The sequence below is a fragment of the Zootoca vivipara genome, chromosome 1 (genome assembly GCF_963506605.1).
Source record: "Zootoca vivipara chromosome 1, rZooViv1.1, whole genome shotgun sequence".
NCBI lineage: Eukaryota > Metazoa > Chordata > Lepidosauria > Squamata > Lacertidae > Zootoca > Zootoca vivipara.
This window is the reverse complement of record NC_083276.1, coordinates 8,664,165-8,683,623: the sequence shown is the minus strand read 5'-3', so window position 1 is coordinate 8,683,623 and position 19,459 is coordinate 8,664,165. Positions and strand designations below refer to the sequence as shown.

At 41.9% G+C, this 19,459-nt stretch overlaps 1 protein-coding gene across 2 annotated transcripts in view; it reads right to left on the bottom strand.

Moving 5' to 3' along the window:
* Positions 1-2,383: 2,383 nt before the first annotated feature.
* The window catches only part of HIF1A (hypoxia inducible factor 1 subunit alpha), a 38,110-nt gene continuing 21,034 nt past the window's right edge, over positions 2,384-19,459 (bottom strand). The window contains exons 3-15 of one of the 2 annotated variants that reach the window (XM_035104333.2): positions 17,161-17,306; positions 16,918-17,002; positions 15,170-15,282; positions 14,488-14,690; positions 12,659-12,765; positions 12,024-12,171; positions 9,926-10,146; positions 9,456-9,736; positions 8,325-8,450; positions 7,563-7,936; positions 6,493-6,604; positions 5,291-5,417; positions 2,384-4,218 (exon numbers count right to left, since the gene is read on the bottom strand). In XM_035104333.2, coding sequence (XP_034960224.1) covers positions 4,067-4,218; positions 5,291-5,417; positions 6,493-6,604; positions 7,563-7,936; positions 8,325-8,450; positions 9,456-9,736; positions 9,926-10,146; positions 12,024-12,171; positions 12,659-12,765; positions 14,488-14,690; positions 15,170-15,282; positions 16,918-17,002; positions 17,161-17,306 — 2,195 coding nt within the window. In that variant the 3' untranslated portion in view covers positions 2,384-4,066. Of the gene's footprint in view, positions 4,219-5,290; positions 5,418-6,492; positions 6,608-7,562; positions 7,937-8,324; positions 8,451-9,455; positions 9,737-9,925; positions 10,147-12,023; positions 12,172-12,658; positions 12,766-14,487; positions 14,691-15,169; positions 15,283-16,917; positions 17,003-17,160; positions 17,307-19,459 lie in introns of both variants that reach the window. The other variant, XM_035104323.2, reaches the window with a different exon arrangement.

Sequence of the window (19,459 nt, the reverse complement as noted above, 5' to 3'; positions counted from 1 at the left end):
AGGGCTGCCTTATCATTGCCAAGAATGTAAAACTATTTGGAACTGCTATCAATAGTTGACTTGTAGAGTTAACTTGCTGCCTTAGTCAATATGAAGAGAGTGCAACTTTGCTCTCATTTCTGCTACTGAACTTCTCTAATGAACTGACAATAATATATTTGGGAAGGGAAGGGAAGTACTGTACTGTAATGAAAGAACAGAAGCAGCTGATTAAAACATACACAAAAACATTGTGAGCAGGCAGTTACATTTTACATTGTATTAGCCTACCGGTAAATATGAGAAAGTATGTTGTTTTATAAAAATTGTATAGGGATGAGATGAGACCTGGTCAGCACAGCAAACTGTATATACATTTTATTTTAAGTTGCCAGTTACTTGAAACTAATTAAGGTAGCTATTCCAGATAAAAAGAATTAGCCCAACGTCTGCAAGACATCATACAATATACCACACATTTTATTTGGTTGTGTGTAGGAATTCACTTTCAAATGTCAGTTGTAAGCAGACTTAAGCTAAGATAGCATAGTTAAAATCAGAGTTGCACACAAGCATGTTACACTTGTTTCTTGAAACTGAATCAGGGCTCTGATGTGCAAAGAAAGGTATACCTAATTCTTTCTAAGGGACACTTTCTGTACTCCTAGGTTATGTTTGAGGTGTGGGAGATTTGTGTGAAGATGTCCAAAACTGGCTACATTGCCAGGCATGATGGAGAAACCAACAGACCGCTGAACTAGTTTGCTTAGAGCATGGCATTCCCTTATATTATGCATACACTGAAATTCAATAGCACAAAATGTGGCTTGCTTCCTTTCTTTAAAAAATAATAATCACCAAGTGACGAGGATAGCTCCTTGCCTTTTCTCCTGACTAGCAGAATCAAATTATATTGTGCAAAGTTTAGAGGCTGCAGAATTTGGATTGCTTATGTCCAGACTAAGCATGTGTATGTTCAGTATTAAAATACTGTCTACTACTAGAGCTAACATTCCTCATGTTAAATAAAAAAATTCCTTCAGTAGCACCTTAAAGACCAACTAAGTTTTTATTTTGGTATGAGCTTTTGTGTGCATGCACACTTCTACCAAAATAAAAACTTACCGGTAGTTGGTCTTTAAGGTGCCACTGAAGGAATTTTTTTATTTTGCTTCGACTCAGGCCAACACGGCTACCTACCTGTAACTATTCCTCATGTTAGTCACTGTATGGAAAAGCTACGAAGTTGAAGACTTCTGCTTGGCAATTGTAATGTAAGAAACAAACCCCAAATACAGCCTCAGCAGCATGGAGCATGCACAAACTCAGCAATCTCTTCCTATTTTGGAATATGTTGTTTTCTTCCATGATTTCTCAGTCCACCAATGAGGTATGTACATTCCAGGTGACGTGTGATTCTATAATTCCATAGCTTTTGGGAGACTTCGTTTGTTCCAGTGATTTCACAGTAGAATGGGCTGAAACACAATTGTGTTCAGATGATAGAAGACGCACTGCACATAAAAGGTTAACTTGCACTTGGTGTGGTATTTGAGTGCTCTTGGTATACAATCCCAGGACCCAGGTTGGATGAGAATTTTGTGTGTGTGTGTGTGTGTGTGTGTGTGAGAGAGAGAGAGAGAGAGAGAGAGAGAGAGAGAGAGAGAGAAATGCTCTGTGTATAGGAGTGCTTCCTAAGCAGAGATCTCAACATATGCCATGAAGCAGGCACTGCAAAAGAAATGGGACAGCAAGGAAAGAAGTGTTCCCACTGGGAAGCAGAAATGTTTGCGCAGATGAATGTCTGGAAGAGCGCAATATTGAATTCTACCCAATGTGTCTTGTATCTTCATTTTTTCAGTACGGTCTAAAGCAGCGTTGGGCAGCAGGTAAATTAGGAACCACTGGTAGATCTATGTGATTTTCAATAGCCTGGCAAAGATTTATGACTCCCAAATAGCAACAATAATTCCTCCTCGCCCCCATCAGTTAAATTGGGGTAAGCAGAGAGCTTGCAGTTAACTATGAGTGATGTTCGGGTTAAACGAGTGTGGGAGGTTGTTTCAGTTCTGTTCCGATACTAGAACCTCTTAAGCTCTTGATGTCCAGAAATTGTCCTGTCTGATCAAAGCTTACTGACTTACTGAGAACAATGGAGTTTGCTTCTGAATAGGCATGTACATGTGCAGATATGTATCCTTCTGCCAGACCACAAGCTTCATGAATTCCTGAAGCTTAAAGGCATCCAATCCTATATCATTGCTCTATACTTTCAGCAACTTTACAGTGGCAAAGTACATTTGACATGTGAACTAAAGGCACTTGCAAGACCACTTCTAATGCAAAGAATTATAGACACTAGAAATTAACTGTCACCTGCAGATATATACGCTTCGGTTTCAGGCCTGGTCCACATATAGTTTTATTGATGTAATAAAACAATACAGTTAGTGTTAGATCCAACCACGTAAGAGGGAAAAAAAGAAATGGAGGAGGGATAATTATTATACAGCACAAAGAAGGAAATGAAGATGTTTTGTGACATATTACCTAAATAAAAAGGTTCCTAAAATATATTCAGTATTACTGAAATCTATGGTTAACAAAAATAAAACAAATGGATGTTAATAGCAACAAGGTGCATTAAAAACCAAAACATCAATTATTACCAAGCAACTGAATGATGAAACTAGGCAACTCTGCTAACAAGGCAGGGATGCTTTACGATTTGCTTGAAAGATCACCTCTACCAAACAGGGTCATTGGAACATTAAAATTCAGTTATTAGGTACACAATATTAGCATGAACTTCCAGAGCTATAGGCGGGGGGACGGGGGGGACTTCTCCCTGCAGAGGTGGCAAAGCGACTACTTTAAAAACATTGTTTTTCAATTAAAAGATAATTCATCCACATACGTAACGTAAGAAGATCGCTACTGCAGTAGACCAAAGGTCCAGCCAGATGCATCAAGGAAGCCCAGAAATAGGGCGTGAAAACAACAACAGCCCTTCCCTGCAAACTGGCATTTAGAGGTCCACGGCCCCTCCAAACAGATTCCACTCAGCTACTGTGGCAGGCAGCCACCAATAGGCCTGTCTTCCATGGGTAATCTTTAAAGTAGTGAATTGTGTGAAGAAATGCCTTCTGTCCTGAAACAATCTTCACTGGGAAAGCCAGAGTTCAAATAGTGCAAAAAGGAGGGGGAAATCTCCTATCTGCTTGCTCCACGACGAATCATAATTTTATAACCCTCTCCCTGGTAATCTCTTAAGCAACTTTAAAATGCCCCAAATGTTGCTAGGCCCTCCAGATCGAACTCCCCCCCCCCTCCCCGAACCATACACGGACATTAAAACACAGCATTTAAGAACCCTCTCTTTTTTGAGTAGAACATGACAAAAAAATAGAATTACTCCAAAATTTCTACATGATTTCACAGGCAGTAAACATAAACAAGTGGAAGAGAAAAGAAATAAAAAAACCATTTTCTTTAAAAACTAGCTTTATAAATGCAGTATATATTGCATGAGGAACTGCTGGCATTTCATTTTTATTTTCTTAAGAAAATAGATTGTGCGATTGTGGCTACAAATGCACTGCTGCAAAGCAATGTTTCTCTTCTTTAAAAAAAGTAAAGTAAAAATTTATCTGAACATTAGAGCACACAATGCCTTCAACCACGCGAGAGAAGGCTTAGACTATTTCACCGCGGTGGTGATTCACTTGATAGAAATATTTTCAGTGACAAAAACGCTTGATCCAAAATAAAAAATAAATACTACTTTTTAAAAAGGTGCTTACTTCAAAGCTGCCATTGCAAGTGTGTTCTAAACATACTGGACTTTGATTGTTTATGTACCAAAAAAATGCACCATTAGCCAAAGTTACTGTTGTTACATAAAGAACATTGTTGTTTTTAAAAACACTGTCCAACGTAGAAAGGGGATCAGAACCAAACTAACTGAATTAGTGCAGTACCTGTAGCCAGGCTTCTAAAATCAGATATAGAAAATATAAATACGACTGCTTTTAGGTGGTGGGTCACCAGTGTCCAAGAAAACAGAACAGTTGTGTGTGGGGAAAGCTCAGTTGACTTGATCCAGGGCTTTGAGCAACTCTTCACCCTGTAGCAAGTTGCGGTTGCCTTGTATGGGTGCGTTTACTTCACAGTCATAGCTGGTAAGTTGCGGGAGTCCCTTCTCGTCAATGGACTGCCCTAGAAGTTTACTTGCTATATCTGCAAGGGGGAAGGAAGCATGTGTTAACTTGCACAAAACACATACATTATTCGGGGTTAACATTGGTTTGGCAAATCCGAAAGAATACAAGTTGCGCAAGGTCTGCTAGACTGCCCTATGTGCACGCTGCTGTTTTCTGAGGAAGGCTGGGGTGCCGGAAGTACTGAATGTGGAACCAGGACTCCGTTTTCTATTACAAAAACAAGTTTCTAGTCTTTATGGCTGTGACAATATATCCCAGAAAAAGGGTGTGGGCAACGCCTCCTGAAATTGCAAGCCAGAGGAAAGACTGAGTAAGACCTCAAGTAGTCAGGGCCATGGGGTCCGCTCCTATCCTAAAAAGAGGCACATTTTACATAGGTTGCAGAACCCAGCTATTCTAGGCCCAGAATCTGGCTACAAGACTTAATTATTTTTAGGCAAAACACACCGGTAGGGAGTGGCTGCTTAGTCCTCCTCTCTCCTCCACAAACTATTTCTTCCATCCGACTTCAAATACCCATTTCAGTCCATCCTCCCTCTTCTCACCACTCTCCGTCTCCAGGTAGACACAAAACTAAGGCCCTCATGTAACCGTTATACCAATAAGGGTTTGCTCTCTCAGCCTGCTCCTTTTATATTAGGAACACAGGAAGCTGTATTGTACGGAGTCAGGCCCCTGGTCCATTGCTCAGGATTGTCTACACAGACCGGCAGAGTCTCTCCCAGCCCCACCTGGAGATGCCACGGATTGAACCTGAAACGTTTTGCATGCAATGTGGATGCTCTGCCACTGACATACGCTCTTTCTGTTGCTTCAGGTTTTGTCCAAATGTGTAGGGGGGAAATACAGAAGCCACGGTTCTTTCCTTCAAGGAGCAGATAAATTCTGTCCCACCCAGACAGGGCCCTGGATCCTAAGGTTAATGGAAACTCTTTTGTTGGCTTCCCCATTCATTTCAGTATTATTATTATTTGTAGTAGTAGTAGTAGTAGTGTGGGGGGGGGGTGTCACACATCTCCAGGTTAACAATGACAGAGGAAAAAAGAGAGAGCACCTGACTTGGTCTTGCTCCATGAACAGCCACTGACCTGATGGTATTAAAATGACTGTCTTCTCCGACACCTCATTCTGCCCATTAGATTTACATCCTTTTACGCGTTTCCAAGCCAGGGACACATTTTCCCCAGGACTTCTTGACTGCGTCAGTAATGTGCCCTTAAAACACACAGATTGGGGGGGGGGGAGGGAGGGAGAGGGAGAGGGAGAAAGAGAGAAGTCCAATTAATATAACTACAGAGATCCCATACAGACATACTACCGAGTTAACCAGCTGCTGTGCAAAAATGGTCCTTTTTTAAAAAAAACAGTATTTTGCAGGGGGAAATCTGAATATAAAAGTTTAGGAACAATAAACTGTGCAAAGGGACATCCTGTTTATTTTGATGAGGCTTTGGTGGCGGCAGGTAAAGGCCGCCAACTGTACACAACCTTGGAATAGTTGCTGCCAGATCCACCACCTATAAAATTTATTGTTTATCTCTAAATCTCAAAATTGTTTATCTCCGAGGCTCATGGCTACAATCCTATGCACATTGACTTAGGACTCCCTCACATGTGAAATGCATAGGATCAGGCAGGCAGCATACCTACCCCAACTGTACAAACAAGACTTTTGGCTAATATTGTGAACAAAAAGTGCAAAAATGAGAATTCTCTGCCATGTTGTAAAATGTTTGCATTCGGCTATTCACTCGCACCTGCCAGTCTTCCTCACTTTAAAAATGGGACTAACTGGACTCCTTGGGCCATGGTTTTGTGCAGACTTGCTGGTAAACTGTAAGGGTTTGATGCTAGAATTTCTGAACTGTAGTAACTAAGATGTGGGTTTGTCTTTATAAATTCTGGTCACCCTAAGTGTATGGTTCAAGTGGCACAGCAAGCAAGTGTACCAGGCTACAAAGATCAGCGCCAGCTAATGGACCAATGGGGTATGAAGAGCAGAAAGTGCAAGCCCACCAAACCTAGTTCTGCCAGATACGTTGCAGGGTCTTGAGGCAAGAGAACTCAAGTTAAAAAGAAATGCCTATGGTTCAGTGGTGTTGAATAGGGTTATTTTTAAAAGTTCAAACAACTGTACCATCACCTGATATGAAGGACAGAACCATGACCACATGGGTACAACTTGATTTAAGTTACCACCCCAGAAAATTTAAGCTTTTTTTTTTTTAAAAAAAGCAACAACCTTGTGTTGTTGTTTTTTAAGGGAGGGACTGTATATTTAAAAACTTACAATGCCCACTGCTTGGAAAAGCAAGCCATCCTGTTCCATTTTCCGTTTCCTATGACTATTATGCAGAGCTATTAACTTTGGATTAATTTCTTCATTTGCTGCAGCAGTTGATCTACTGAAAATAACAAGTTCAGAAGGTTAATTCCCACTCCCCTCCAGACAAATGTCCTGGGTTAAAACCAACCGCATGTGTGTCATGGCTTTAAAGGGGAAAAAGTAAGTTCCACAATGCTCTCTTGCTTGTAAAAATGTGAGTTCCAAGGGGCTCGGGTTCACAGAACACTGATGTGTGTCGTACAACACAAAAGAAGAGACAGTCTTCAGAGAAACCTGAAGACCATATTTCAGAGAATAAGAACAGCTTTTAGGATATGTTCAAATGTTTGGGGCAGCAGTGGTCAGTCAACAACAGGATGGGGTATGAGGTTAACTGCACCTCAGTAAGACTGAAGCAACTTCTGAGACAGACTGGTGCCAAGAAAGTGGTGCAATCAAAGGTTTGCAAGTTCCCCCATGTAGAATATTCCCAATGCATATGAAACAATCAGCACATTGGGGGTGGAGGGGAGAAACAATCTGGCAATGAAGACATCATACAAAATTCCTGCTTTTCTGTGTTGGCTCTAACTTGCAACCAGTTTCAGGGTTCCTGTGTAGACGTTTGGCACCTAGAGAAGAGTTATTGAAACTCTGTCCGAGGCAGCATTACCAGCAGCAATAAGTGTTGCCAAGAAGATAGCACACACTCAGTCTTTTTCAAGCAAACCATACAAAGTTTTAGTCACGATCAAAACTATCCAGGCAGAGACTGATAACCTGAAGCCTAAACCTGGAATTGTGTTATAGGACAGTATTTGGCTGAAACCTAGCGATATCTTTTTGGTAAAAGAATCAATAGGTATCAAGTCAACTGTGATAAAAGTACACAACTCCCTGCAGCAACACGGGAACCCACGACCCTGAGATTAAGAGTGTCCTGCTCTACCGACTGAGCTACGTGACTGGTTTTAAGATCAAGTGGGCAACATATTATTATATATTATATTATATTTTATATATATTTAAACTACCTTTTACCCAGCGTGACTGTTAACAAGTTTGGCACTCCTGGACTCGGCTTCTCTTCCTGCTCTGTCGTGCCTTTTCCTTCTCTGACTGGAGACGTTGTTCGACTGAGATTCTCGGCATAGGGTGATGCTGGGGCACTCTCGGCTTCTATGACGATGTGAACAGGAGCAATCAGTGTTGTCGATTCATCCTCATGTTTGATTGTCACAGGTAGTTTCTTGTCTGCGGCAGGCTGAAATCCCGTGACGGTGCCCACTTTGGAAGGAGGGCTTGCCGAATTGTTCTCCAGCGGAGAAAGCTGGTCAAAGGAACGCAGCTGGAAGTCATCGTCCATGGGTATGTAGGGCGCCAACATTTCCAGGTCTAAATCAGTTTCCTGAAATGTCAGCACAAGAAAGTGTAATTGCATCTTTTGACAGGGAAATCGAGACTGCAGTGATGGTCGAGCCATCTTTAGGGCTCCCATCTACCAAAAATTGCTGCTTTCCAAACCTCCTGCCATTTCCAAATGTTGAGAGCCCCATTTAAATGAACGGACACAGTGAGCAACGCGGCTATGTACACAATTCTTGTGTTTCATTCCTCATCCCAGGTTGAATTGAGCCTTCCAGCTTCCAGGTCACACAAGTTCTATAAAAACATTGCCGGCTAACACTGCACACTATTAGTAAACATTTAAAAAAACTGAATGCGGCCACAACGGAGGCCTAAGAAAATCTGAATTTAGGCCACAACGGAGGCCTAGAAAGTGAGTGTTTCCTCACCTGCATAGAATATGGGTTTTTGGACTCTGGGTCTATTGCAAATAGCTTTTCCACCAGCTCCAACTTGAACTCGCTGTCAATCTCGCTGTCCACATTGAAGCAATAGTCATTAGGAGGACTACGGGGCTGTAAAGACAATCCACACCTCTATTCAACAAACTGTGCATTTCCCTCACCCAATTTTAAAAGTGGTCTACAGTGGTACCTATACTTAGGAATAACTCTACTTACTAATGTTTCTACTTACGAATGGAGCTCCGTCCGCCATCTTGGATGCGGTTTAGATAGGATTTTTTCTACTTACGGATTTTTAGATAGGGTTGCTTCAACTTACGAATTTTTTCTCCCAATGCATTCTTATGGGATTCGACTTACAATTTTTTTTTGACTTATGAATATGCGTTCAGAACGCATTACATTCGTAAGTAGAGGTACCACTGTATGTTCAAAGATTTCCCCACAATGCATTAGAGCTTCCGTAATCAGGATTCTTCAAGATTCCAGGAACACGCAGCCCGTGGCTGTTGCAGCTCACACATATTTAATGTCATAAATATATCCCCAAATTCAAGGGACACCCCCCTCGCCCTCACTAAAAATCACCTTTCTAAAATCTTCTCCTCAATCTAGTAATCCTTTCCTTTGCTCATCAGTAAAGAAGGGTTGCAAGTTGTCAGAGGGCAGAATTCTGTGCAGCTCAAAATGCTTGGCTTAAGCCACCATCTGCTATGAGTCAAGTGAAGCAAGAGGAGCTGTTCTGCAAGGTTCAATCCTCAGCATTTCAAGGTAGGGCTGAGTAAGAGACCTGTCTGAAATCCTGGGAATGCAGCTACCAGTCAAGAGTAGACAATACTGAGCTAGATGGAGCAACACAAATCAGCTTTCTATGATCCAAAAGGAGCTTGACTTATCTAGCTCTCCTGTTGCATTATTTGGTGTTGGATCACGTTATGCTGACTGGATTGTTTTAAGCTGATAGTGAAATGTATGCTGCCCCCAAGCGTCTTGGAAGAAGGGCGGGATACAAAGCTGACAAATTTGACATTGAAAATAGAGATATTTTATTTACAGGTCAAAAACAGAGATTCAGTTAAAAATTACAGATCTGCAGCAGATTATCAGATGACTAACCTCAGGTGGGCTTTGGCTGGGGCTTCCATCAGAAGGAGTATCTGGTTTTTCTTGCATCCGGCGGATGGAGAAAGCAAGATCCAAGGGCTCTGTGCTGGGCTCCAGCTTGGACACCACCTCTCTATTGAGTGCTGGGTCCGCATTGCTACGAAGTGGCTTTGTAGCTTCAGAAGCAGGCGGAGGGGAAATAGCCAAATTTATACTCTGCAATTTCTCGCTGGATGAGGGGAGCATTACATCGTTATACAAGGGAACGTCATCAAACTGCTGCTCATCAGACTCTACAAAAATTAAAGAAAAGCCATCACCCTAAGTGTTGTGTCCCACCTTAAAGGGCCTCATTAAAAACCCAGCACATTTTACACTTGCGACACCCTGAGGGCATCCGGCAAAACATGCCGCTTGCTTTTAATGTACTTCATAGGCAACTCTGCCTGTCAGAAGGCTGCCTGAATTAAACACCCACCCACCATCATTGCTGAAATCCAACGCTATTATGGTGTCTCCAGCTGCTGGAGCAAGGTAGGTTAATGCATCTGGCTCCTTCTTAAGCTTCTCATAGAGGCTGTTGCTGTCTTCCAGTTCAGTCTTGTCCAGTATTTTGATCATTCCCACCTCAGGGGAATCCACTGGTTTCAACATGCGCTCGGTTTGCTGGAGTGAAAAAATCAAATCGCCCTGAACAATGCCACTGCAGAAGAGAAGAGGAGGAATGTTAGAGAGCACCTTGTAGCCTTTGATTCCCCAGTTTGTTACTTTAGTGGCATCCAACACTTTCTATCCCTTTCCTGCCGATGAATCCCTGAGCGACTGCCACAGGACCCTTGCTTGTTGCAGAGAACTTTACGGTGTTAACTCAGTCCATATGCTGAACTGACCACACCTACCTATAGAACACATCCAACACTTCCCCCTATGGCTGCACACTGCAGGGAAGGATTGCAAGTAGCGGGCAAGCTGCTTTTCCAGGAAACTGATCTCCTGCTACTCATCCTCTCATTGAGGAACCCAGAACAATACTCTAAAACCACTGCAACACTTACTTGGGAATTAGCCTGAACTCAGTGGTTAGCAAACTCGTGAGACTGGGGTGGACATGTTCATTAGTAGCCTGGCAAGAGGCTTTCCGGATTAGTGCAATATGAGAACAAATCTGAAGGATGCAGACAAAATAGAGATTAGTATGCAAAGCGTAACATCTCAGGCCACATTAATTTATCCAAGATACGTTCTCTTGATGGAAGCCGTAACACTGTAGTCATCTACAAAGTTGATAAGCTGCTTCTCCCTATATATTTTGTTTTATGTATTTCAAGCAATATAAGATAGGAAGATATTTGTAGTCTACAACCTTTAAGGTATAGAACATAGAGTCCTATAGAATTTTTTTATTAAAAAAACCAACTTTCTACTTGTTTGGAAAAGCCCTAATGAAGAGGCAAATATGATGTGACAGATATCTGGTACTGTTAATGAATATAGATGTTTAATTGCATCCTTCTATAGATTGTTCTTTTAGTGCACTATATACTAAGAGCACGCACTATGAGGTCTCACCACAGGCGCAGTGGCTGTTCACAGAACATTGCCCTCCATGGCTCAATTGAGCCTCATTTACCCTTCCCCGTCCCCAACACATGCACGCAATATATATGCACATGGGTGTTAACATACACAACGATGTAAGGCAATAGAAGGTACTGGTGGGTCCATTCAGCGTTCCATCTCTGAATGCTGCACGGTACTTGTGTCCCAGAGAATGATTAAATTGCAAGGCAGATAGATCGTGTAGGTGGCATGTGCACACATTTAACCCAGGCATGTTCCCTGCAATGGCAGTTCTGCTATTTGTATTAATGGGGTTAATATGCCCTGTGGGAGTCTGCATGACGGACTGGACTGCACACACACAAGCAGACTAGGGTGCATTTACATATACAGGTGTCTACTGGTGTTTTTCATTTTTAATATATATGCAGCACAATTCAGGCACAATCCAAGCTATAAAAATGTATGTACATTGTGTGAATATTACGTGTGTGTGTGTGTGTGTGTGTGTGTGTGTGTGTGTGTACACGCTTTAACTGCCCCCCCCCAAAATATAGAATGAGGCAATCTATAGGAATAAAGGAGCTATGGTGCGACTCCGATGTAACCATTTTCTAGTTAGTCTTGTTAGCAAGTTCCTTGGGCATCTCTGACAGCATAATATGAAAACACACATACACATTGGGTTATATGAATTATGCATTCAGGTTTTCATAGCTTCCCTTAAAATGAAAGGAAATATGTTTTGCTAGCAAAGGCAACAGTATTGCATGAGAGAGAGAGAGAGGGAGAGAGAGAGAGAGGGAGAGAGAGAGAGAGAGAGAGAGAGAGAGAGTGTGTGTAAATACAATGAACTACATAGATGACAGATAGATAGATAGACAGACAGACAGACAGACAGACAGATAGATAGATAGATAGCCAGGCTGTTTAGGCATACAGTACTGGTGTCACTAGACTGATCTCTGGCATTGAAAAACACCCACCCCTAAATACCCACAGGTAACACAGAAAGCTCACCTCAAGACATAATTCACACACACTATACACTGTGGCTGAGAATTCTTATTGTTGTATATGACGGTTGCTTGAGTCTCAAGCCAAACATAGCCCCCATGTTTGGCAAGCATTCTGTACTGCCCGGTGGTCACCTGTCCTTTAGCGAACACTGGAAGCAGAAAGAAACACACATTATTTACATCAGGGGTCAGCGACCTTTTTCAGCAGGAGGCCGGTCCACTGTCCCTCAGACCATGTGGTCGGCCGGACTATTTTTTGGGGGGGGGGGGAATGAACAAATTCCTATGCCCCACAAATAACCCAGAGATGCATTTTAAATAAAAGGACACATTCTACTCATGTAAAAACACGCTGATTCCCGGACTGTTCGCGGGCCGGATTACAAGGCGATTGGGCCGCATCCGGCCCACGGGCCTTAGGTTGCCTACCCCTGATTTACATTGTTAGGCAATGTCTAAAATGGTTAACAGTGAAACAATCCATAGCCTTTAGAATGTTGCTGGCACTATGACGCATGATAGCTAGAAGTAAGCAACAGAGAGTGTACTTCAGCCTTTAACTATCTCATTTATAAAACCACACACACACACACACACACACACACACACACACACACAAACACACACACCACTTACTGTCATTATGTGTTTTGGTCAGATGATCAGAGTCCAGGGCGTGATAATATTCATATATGGAGCGACCCAGGAGCTCATCGGGGTTGTATCCCATCAGTTCCGTAATCCTTGATACAAAAGGGAAAAGGATGTTAATTCAGTAATATTTCTACATATTGCAGTGCAGATAAAACTTTATTTAAGGTCAGGTATTTTGTTTTTTAATAAGGGCAGGTGACTTCAAGGAAAACCACACCCAGGCTGCAAGCTACTGAAACAAACACAAACCACTTGGTTAGCTGCATTAGCAAATAAGTTGCTTGTGGCTTTTCGGAACAGCCGTATGAATTATTATCACTTCCCATATTAAATTAGGCCTCAGCTAGACTGGTAAAGAAAAAGTGATTTATATGTGTTGCATGTGCAATATAACTTTGTGCCACCAGATGGTGACTTGGAGTCCTATTTTTCTCTACCCGTTTTCCCTCTTTAAATTTACAGTGCGTTAAACTGAAACGCTTCTTTGATGTGTCTAGATCAGGCATCCCCAAACTGCGGCCCTCCAGATGTTTTGGCCTACAACTCCAATGATCCCTAGCTAACAGGACCAGTGGTCAGGGATGATGGGAATTGTAGTCCAAAACATATGGAGGGCCGAAGTTTGGGGATGCCTTGTCTAGAGCCAGCCTGTGTGTTCCCTGTAAATAACTCATTTTTCAAAAAATGGGGAAGTCACTCCCCTAATCTAATCAAGACACTGATAACCAAGGCCCTCCAAGATTCTCATCATGCCCTTTTCAGGCTGTATCCAACTAAATTGTTGCTTGTGCAAAATGACTTCTGCAAGTGCAACAGAACTTCCCCACCCTCTGCTCCCCTTACCCAAAAAATATTTGGGGGGGGCGGTGTCCCTTCAACCTTCCAGAGCAAATTTTGGGGCAGGTGACACATGGAGAAGGGAGGTTCCACTGAAGTCATTCCACAAATGCAATGATACAGCCAATACATAGGCATGTCTCCCTCCTACATTTTGCTTTTTATCATGGTAGATATATGCCTCCGTATCACAACTAGCAGTAATTTAACACAGAAGCCAGCTGCTTCAGTACTGTGAATTCAAGTACAACTTTTAAGTCCAATTCATGCCACCAATTTCAGCTTGACACCAGTTCCAATAATAGCTGCCATTGCCATGCATCATATTCGGACTCTTGGTGAGGGTTTTGTTTCTTTTGAGTTTTAGATAAGGTGCATCCAGGGCATAAAATCATGGGATGAAAATGTTTTACATAAAGGTGTAACAGAAACTACATAAAATGCCCTTAGTGTTCATGGTGAGAATCACTTCTGCTCCAAGCTGAATGTTTAGAAGGACCATGCTTTAGTTACTGGCTAGCATAAAGTATTTAATTCTTTTGGCCACTGGGTGGCAGTGGCATTATTGCCTGGGTGGCATTATTGCCTCAATAATTTTTTTTTAAAAAAACACCTTGATTTTGGTTATAAGCTTATGAAACGGGTAAGCATAACTTAAAATGGAACTGTGTAGCTGAAGAAGTGTGCATGCACACGAAAGCTCCTACCAATGACAAACTTAGTTGGTCTCTAAGGTGCTACTGGAAGGATATTTTTTTTATTGAAATGGAACGTACATCACGTAATTTCTCTGGAAAGCATTTTGCATCATTGGTTTTCAGATTCTGGAGTTGCAAAACCCAAGGACCTACGTGTTTAACTCTTGCCAAATAAAGTGTCAAGGAAACAGACAAGGCTAGTAACAACATGCAGGTCCACCTACCACCATTCACGGGAAAAGCCAGGCACCACTTACTTTCAGTCAGAGCTTTTACCTTTCATCACAGTATGAAAATTTCATGTCAAGGCAGTGGCGGCTGAGGAACGTCTTGCTGTCCAAGGGGACTTCAATATTTGATGGATGGGGGATGGGTTCACAGATTAACACCAAACACGTCATGGGGGGCTTTTTATATCCACACACTGTCTGGTTGTTGCAATTGTCATAGACGCGAATATGCCCCGTGCAATGAAGTACCTGGGTGTTGGGGTGAAAAGGGGAGCTTGGTTACTGCTTGAGGCAAAAAGGAATACCATATAGGACAAAGTAATGGAGGGAATCAACACAAGTTGAAAGGGGTATTGTATGACAAGGAGCTTCACCATTCGGCAATTGAACTTTAGCTACCGACTCTAATTACCCGAGGAACATCAAAAGGCAGCAAGCTTATGTATCTAATTTGCAGCAAAAGCCATTGCTAATTCAAGCATTACTTTGATGCTCCTCAAAGGCTCACAGACTGCAAAAAAAAAACATTGGGTGCAATGGCTGGTGGGATTGCTAAAGTCTTTCCCACCCAGATGCCGTCCTCCTTTAAAAAATTTTTTGAATTTTTTTTGCCAAGTGTGTACAGCTAAACATGTACACATGTGTGTAAGCTGTGGGTCTACTGTAAATCTTGACACCAGCCATTCTAACTTCAAAGTCTGTTGCTCTGAGAGCACATGTATGATTACCTTCCATGTGGCAGACTTTATATTGACAGTTCTTCCTCGGCTGGTTAATGTACACTTCATTCTGAGGAAAAAGCTGCGCTCCGTGTTATGTTCCTTCCCCTTTTTCACAGAACCTAATGCAAAAGTGTTTAAGATCAGTATTATACACTACTTTATACAATATTGAGTCCAGAAGGCAACAACTGAAATACAGTCTTAATGCAGCAAAAGTACTTTTACGGTTTCTTTTCCAGCAGAGTTTAAAGCATTTCAAAGGGTGTTGAATGCTGTAGAAACTGCTGGAGTTGAGAACATGGCAGGGAAAGGAGAGCCTCAGCACCACTGTATCCTATTCAGCAGCCCAAACATCCAGATGTGGCCACTGTCATAATGGATGCAAACAGCCCAACCAGTGTGGCTGTTACAATGCTGGCTATTGCTATGTCAGTTTCAGGAAATGCAGCAATTAATGCAGAAGTAGTCAATATTGTGGGAGACAGGTGCTCAGTGTAGATGAAAATTTAAAAGGCCTAGAGGACAACAACTTAGAAGTGGGTGGATTAACAGAATAGTATCAGGGCTGTGTTTTAGAATGCCTCTCCCCACTTTTAATTAAAGGCAAACAAACAAATCCCGAGGCAGGTCAAACCAGATTTAGTTTATCTTCAAGAGGTACTTAAATGTACTTCTCAAGCACATGCAGAAAACAGATCCTATCATTAAGATAGATGAACTGTTTTGCAGATGAGAAAAACAGTAAAGGGTACTCATTTTTGCTCAGAGCTTCCCATGGCATGAAGCGACACTTGCAATGTGTAAGTTGTAATCCCACTGTTCCAAGTAAAATTTCCCTGTGGGGTGGAGCCACAGCAGAGTATGCTATGGCAGTGGTCCTCAACCTTGGGCCTCCAGATGTTTTTGGCCTACAACTCCCATGATCCCTAGCTAGCAGGACCAGTGGTCAGGGATGATGGGAATGGTAGTCTCAAAACATCTGGAGGCCCAAGGTTGAGGACCACTGTGCTATGGCACTTCATGTCAAAAGGCACAATTTATCCCTCGTTGTGCTGATGTAACCATGGTTGCTCCACATCCGAAACTTTTCACTTTATGAAACAGTGGCACTTGAGGGTCAAAAGACCAAGTATTGCTAAGTATTTTACATCCTCAGGACTGGTTCACATTCTCTCCTGCCTGAAGATCATACATGTGTGTGGGGGCCACAGACACATAGATTTGATTCATATAAACTCCTCAATCAGTGGCATGGGAAGGGTTGGTTCTATGAGTGTATAGCACTACTCATTTTACAAGTGGCTGGCTCCCCAGGCCCTCAAAAGGGAGGATTTTGCACAAGTACAGCCCAGGCATGTCTAGATCTATGTGAGGGTTGCTCAAGTCACATATTACCATATATGCAAAGGAGGCAGGGGCTCTGGACCCACAAAGAGGTTCCTTTGCTGGGTAAACGCATTTACTGAATCACAATTTCTACTCAATATATTAAAATCTGTATTTTTATTTGCATAACTCCCAACTTTTAAGGTTCAAACCCTTGCAAGGAAGCTTACAACAGTCAGAAAAGTACAACATAACAAACTCTGCAATGCAAAAACTTTTCATAACTTTTGAAAAGCAGCCCTGGGTGTTTCACTTAATTTAGGTACCCTGGGTTAGGCTGTTCCTTAAATCAATCAAGCATAATCAGTAGCAAGCAATCAGATGAGGCATGCGACCTGAAGTTAAAAGCCTGAACATCACTGTTTTACCATTCCGGTGGGTGAGCATTTCTCTCAGCTCTTCCTGGTCACACGGATGAGTGAAATCAAACACGCTGTGTCCGGTCAACTCGAACTGCAAGAGAAAAAGTTGAATCTTATAGTGTGTTTTCCATAGACAAAACACCGGACACAACCCAGGTTCAGTACTTTTAAGTTAATGGGACTGTGGCTGTATTGTAGGAAAATAGTTTATTTTAGTTAAAGCGATGGTAGGAGATGATGGCTTCCTACCTGTGTGAGCCCCATGCACTTGTTCACATTTTCAGACATGTAGATCATGTCTCCATCCTCTGAGAGAACCATGACAAATCCGTCAAGAGCTTTTAAGTAAAAGCAATTCAGCTGAGTCTCCATTTCAGCTTCTGCCTCCAGGTCACCTAGACATTAAGGCATCTACACATTAGATTTCAGACACTTAGGCACTAGACAAATTTGGTCGGTCACCCATGTTCATATTTCCTGTTTGATTCCACCAGCACTCATTCATATCATCGCTAAAACACACCAGTCATAATAACACTTTCAAGGTGGAAAGTTGGTGCTAATCAAAGATGAAAGTTGAAGAACCTACATAAAAGCCTGAAGGCTCATTATACATTATAAAGTCAAAATGTTAAGATTTCAGAGGCCACTAAAACCTTGACTCTGAACATACAATATTGATGCTAAGGATGTGACTGCAAGAGTACACTATCAACAACTTAATTTGATATGGGAAACCTACAGGGTCTAAAGCAGGCATCCCCAAACTATGGCCCTCCACATGTTTTGGACTACAATTCCCATCATCCCTGACCACTGGTCCTGTTAACTAGGGATCATGGGAGTTGTAGGCCAAAACATCTGGAGGGCCGCAGTTTGGGGATGCCTGGTCTAAAGGAACGTTGGGAGGAGGATACCAAACTGAGGATAATGCCTGGTCAAAGATTTGGGAGACAAAGCCAGTGCATTCAATTTCCCAGATCCCTAGATTTGAATCTCTCAATCCGATTGTTGTTTAACTGTTTTAACTGTTTTGCTGTTTTAAATAGCTTGTTCATTGTATATTTAATTATTTAATTAAATTAAATATTTAATTATGGGTGCAGCCCTGTTTAGGGAAGCGTTTAATATTTAATGCTGTATTGTTTTAATATTCAATTGGGAGCCGCCCAGAGTGGCTGGAGAGACTCAACCAGATGGGCGGGGTATAAATTTATTATTATTATTATTATTATTATTATTATTATTATTATTATTATACTTGTTTTACTATGTATTTTAATTACAGGTAGCTCTATTTTTTGTAATTGGTTTAATTATTATTATTTTGCTTCTTGGATTTTATACCTGAGATGGGTAGGGTATAAATAAAAAAAAATTATTTGTTTGTGAATCACCTCTATATTTCTTCTTGAAATGAAAGACAGTTGTTTATATTTTATTTATTTATTATTAGATTATTATTATTATTATTATATGTACTTATGACCTATGCTACTCACATATCTTAACATCACAAATTTCTCAGGGAAAAGTCCTCTCCCTATTAAGTACCGTACTTTCACAAGTGGATGAGATCACACCTGTTTGGCTCTCTCAGGTAAATCAGCAACTCACACTATGTGCCATCCAGGCAAAGAGCAAACTTCATAGTTTCAGTAAGTTTAGAACACCATGTGCCTTCAAACCGTGCCCTGGGCCTTTTAGTGTCTGTCTCCACATAAACCAGGTATTATGGATGTGAGGGATAAGAGGTACCGGCAGCCCCCTCCCATCCTGAATACCAGCTCCTCCCCCAGTGGGGAGGGGGAGACTTCGAGTGGTGATTCAGGAAGTGGAAACAGGAGCTCGAGTACCTTAGCGGAGCATGGGCACCTCCGGGGAAAGGAACAGGGAAGCAGGGAGACGGTGGGAAAGAGGCCGATCCCAGCTACTCCGGAATTGCGTAAAAAGCGCAGGGGGCGGAGATTCAGTATGCCAAGATTACTTTGCTGGAGGAAAACGCGCGAATCGTCATTCGGAGGTTCTGCGGAAGACTAACAACATGTACCACTATCTGTAAATAGCACTGCTTTCAGCACTGTAAATACACAGCACCAATAAAAGGATAAAATGCAGAGCTGTGTGGAGTCGTTACTCTGAAGTAGCCCACCCAGGCCACTGTGACAATAGGTTACATAAAAGATATATAAAATGGGCTTTTAAGAGATAGCAGAGGCAGCTGAGAAAATATTGTGGAAACAGTGGCAATTTAACTGAGTAGGGTATACAGTATATGCAAATAAAACTCGAAAAAGCTTGTGTTGCTGACAGTCTTTAACAAAATGTAGCAAGTCTGTTATCTCTCCCAGAGCTCATCATTTTGTGGAGGTAACATTCTCTAGCAAAAGCAATGTCACAGGGGTTGAGGGTGAGAGGATGGCAAACTTTGAGCTCCACCACTGAAAAAAGATACTTCTTGGGTTTTCCCCTCCAATTATTTCACGAAATGACCTTCCTGACCTGCATGGGGTGGGGAGTGAAATTAAGTTGCTGGGAAATGATGCAA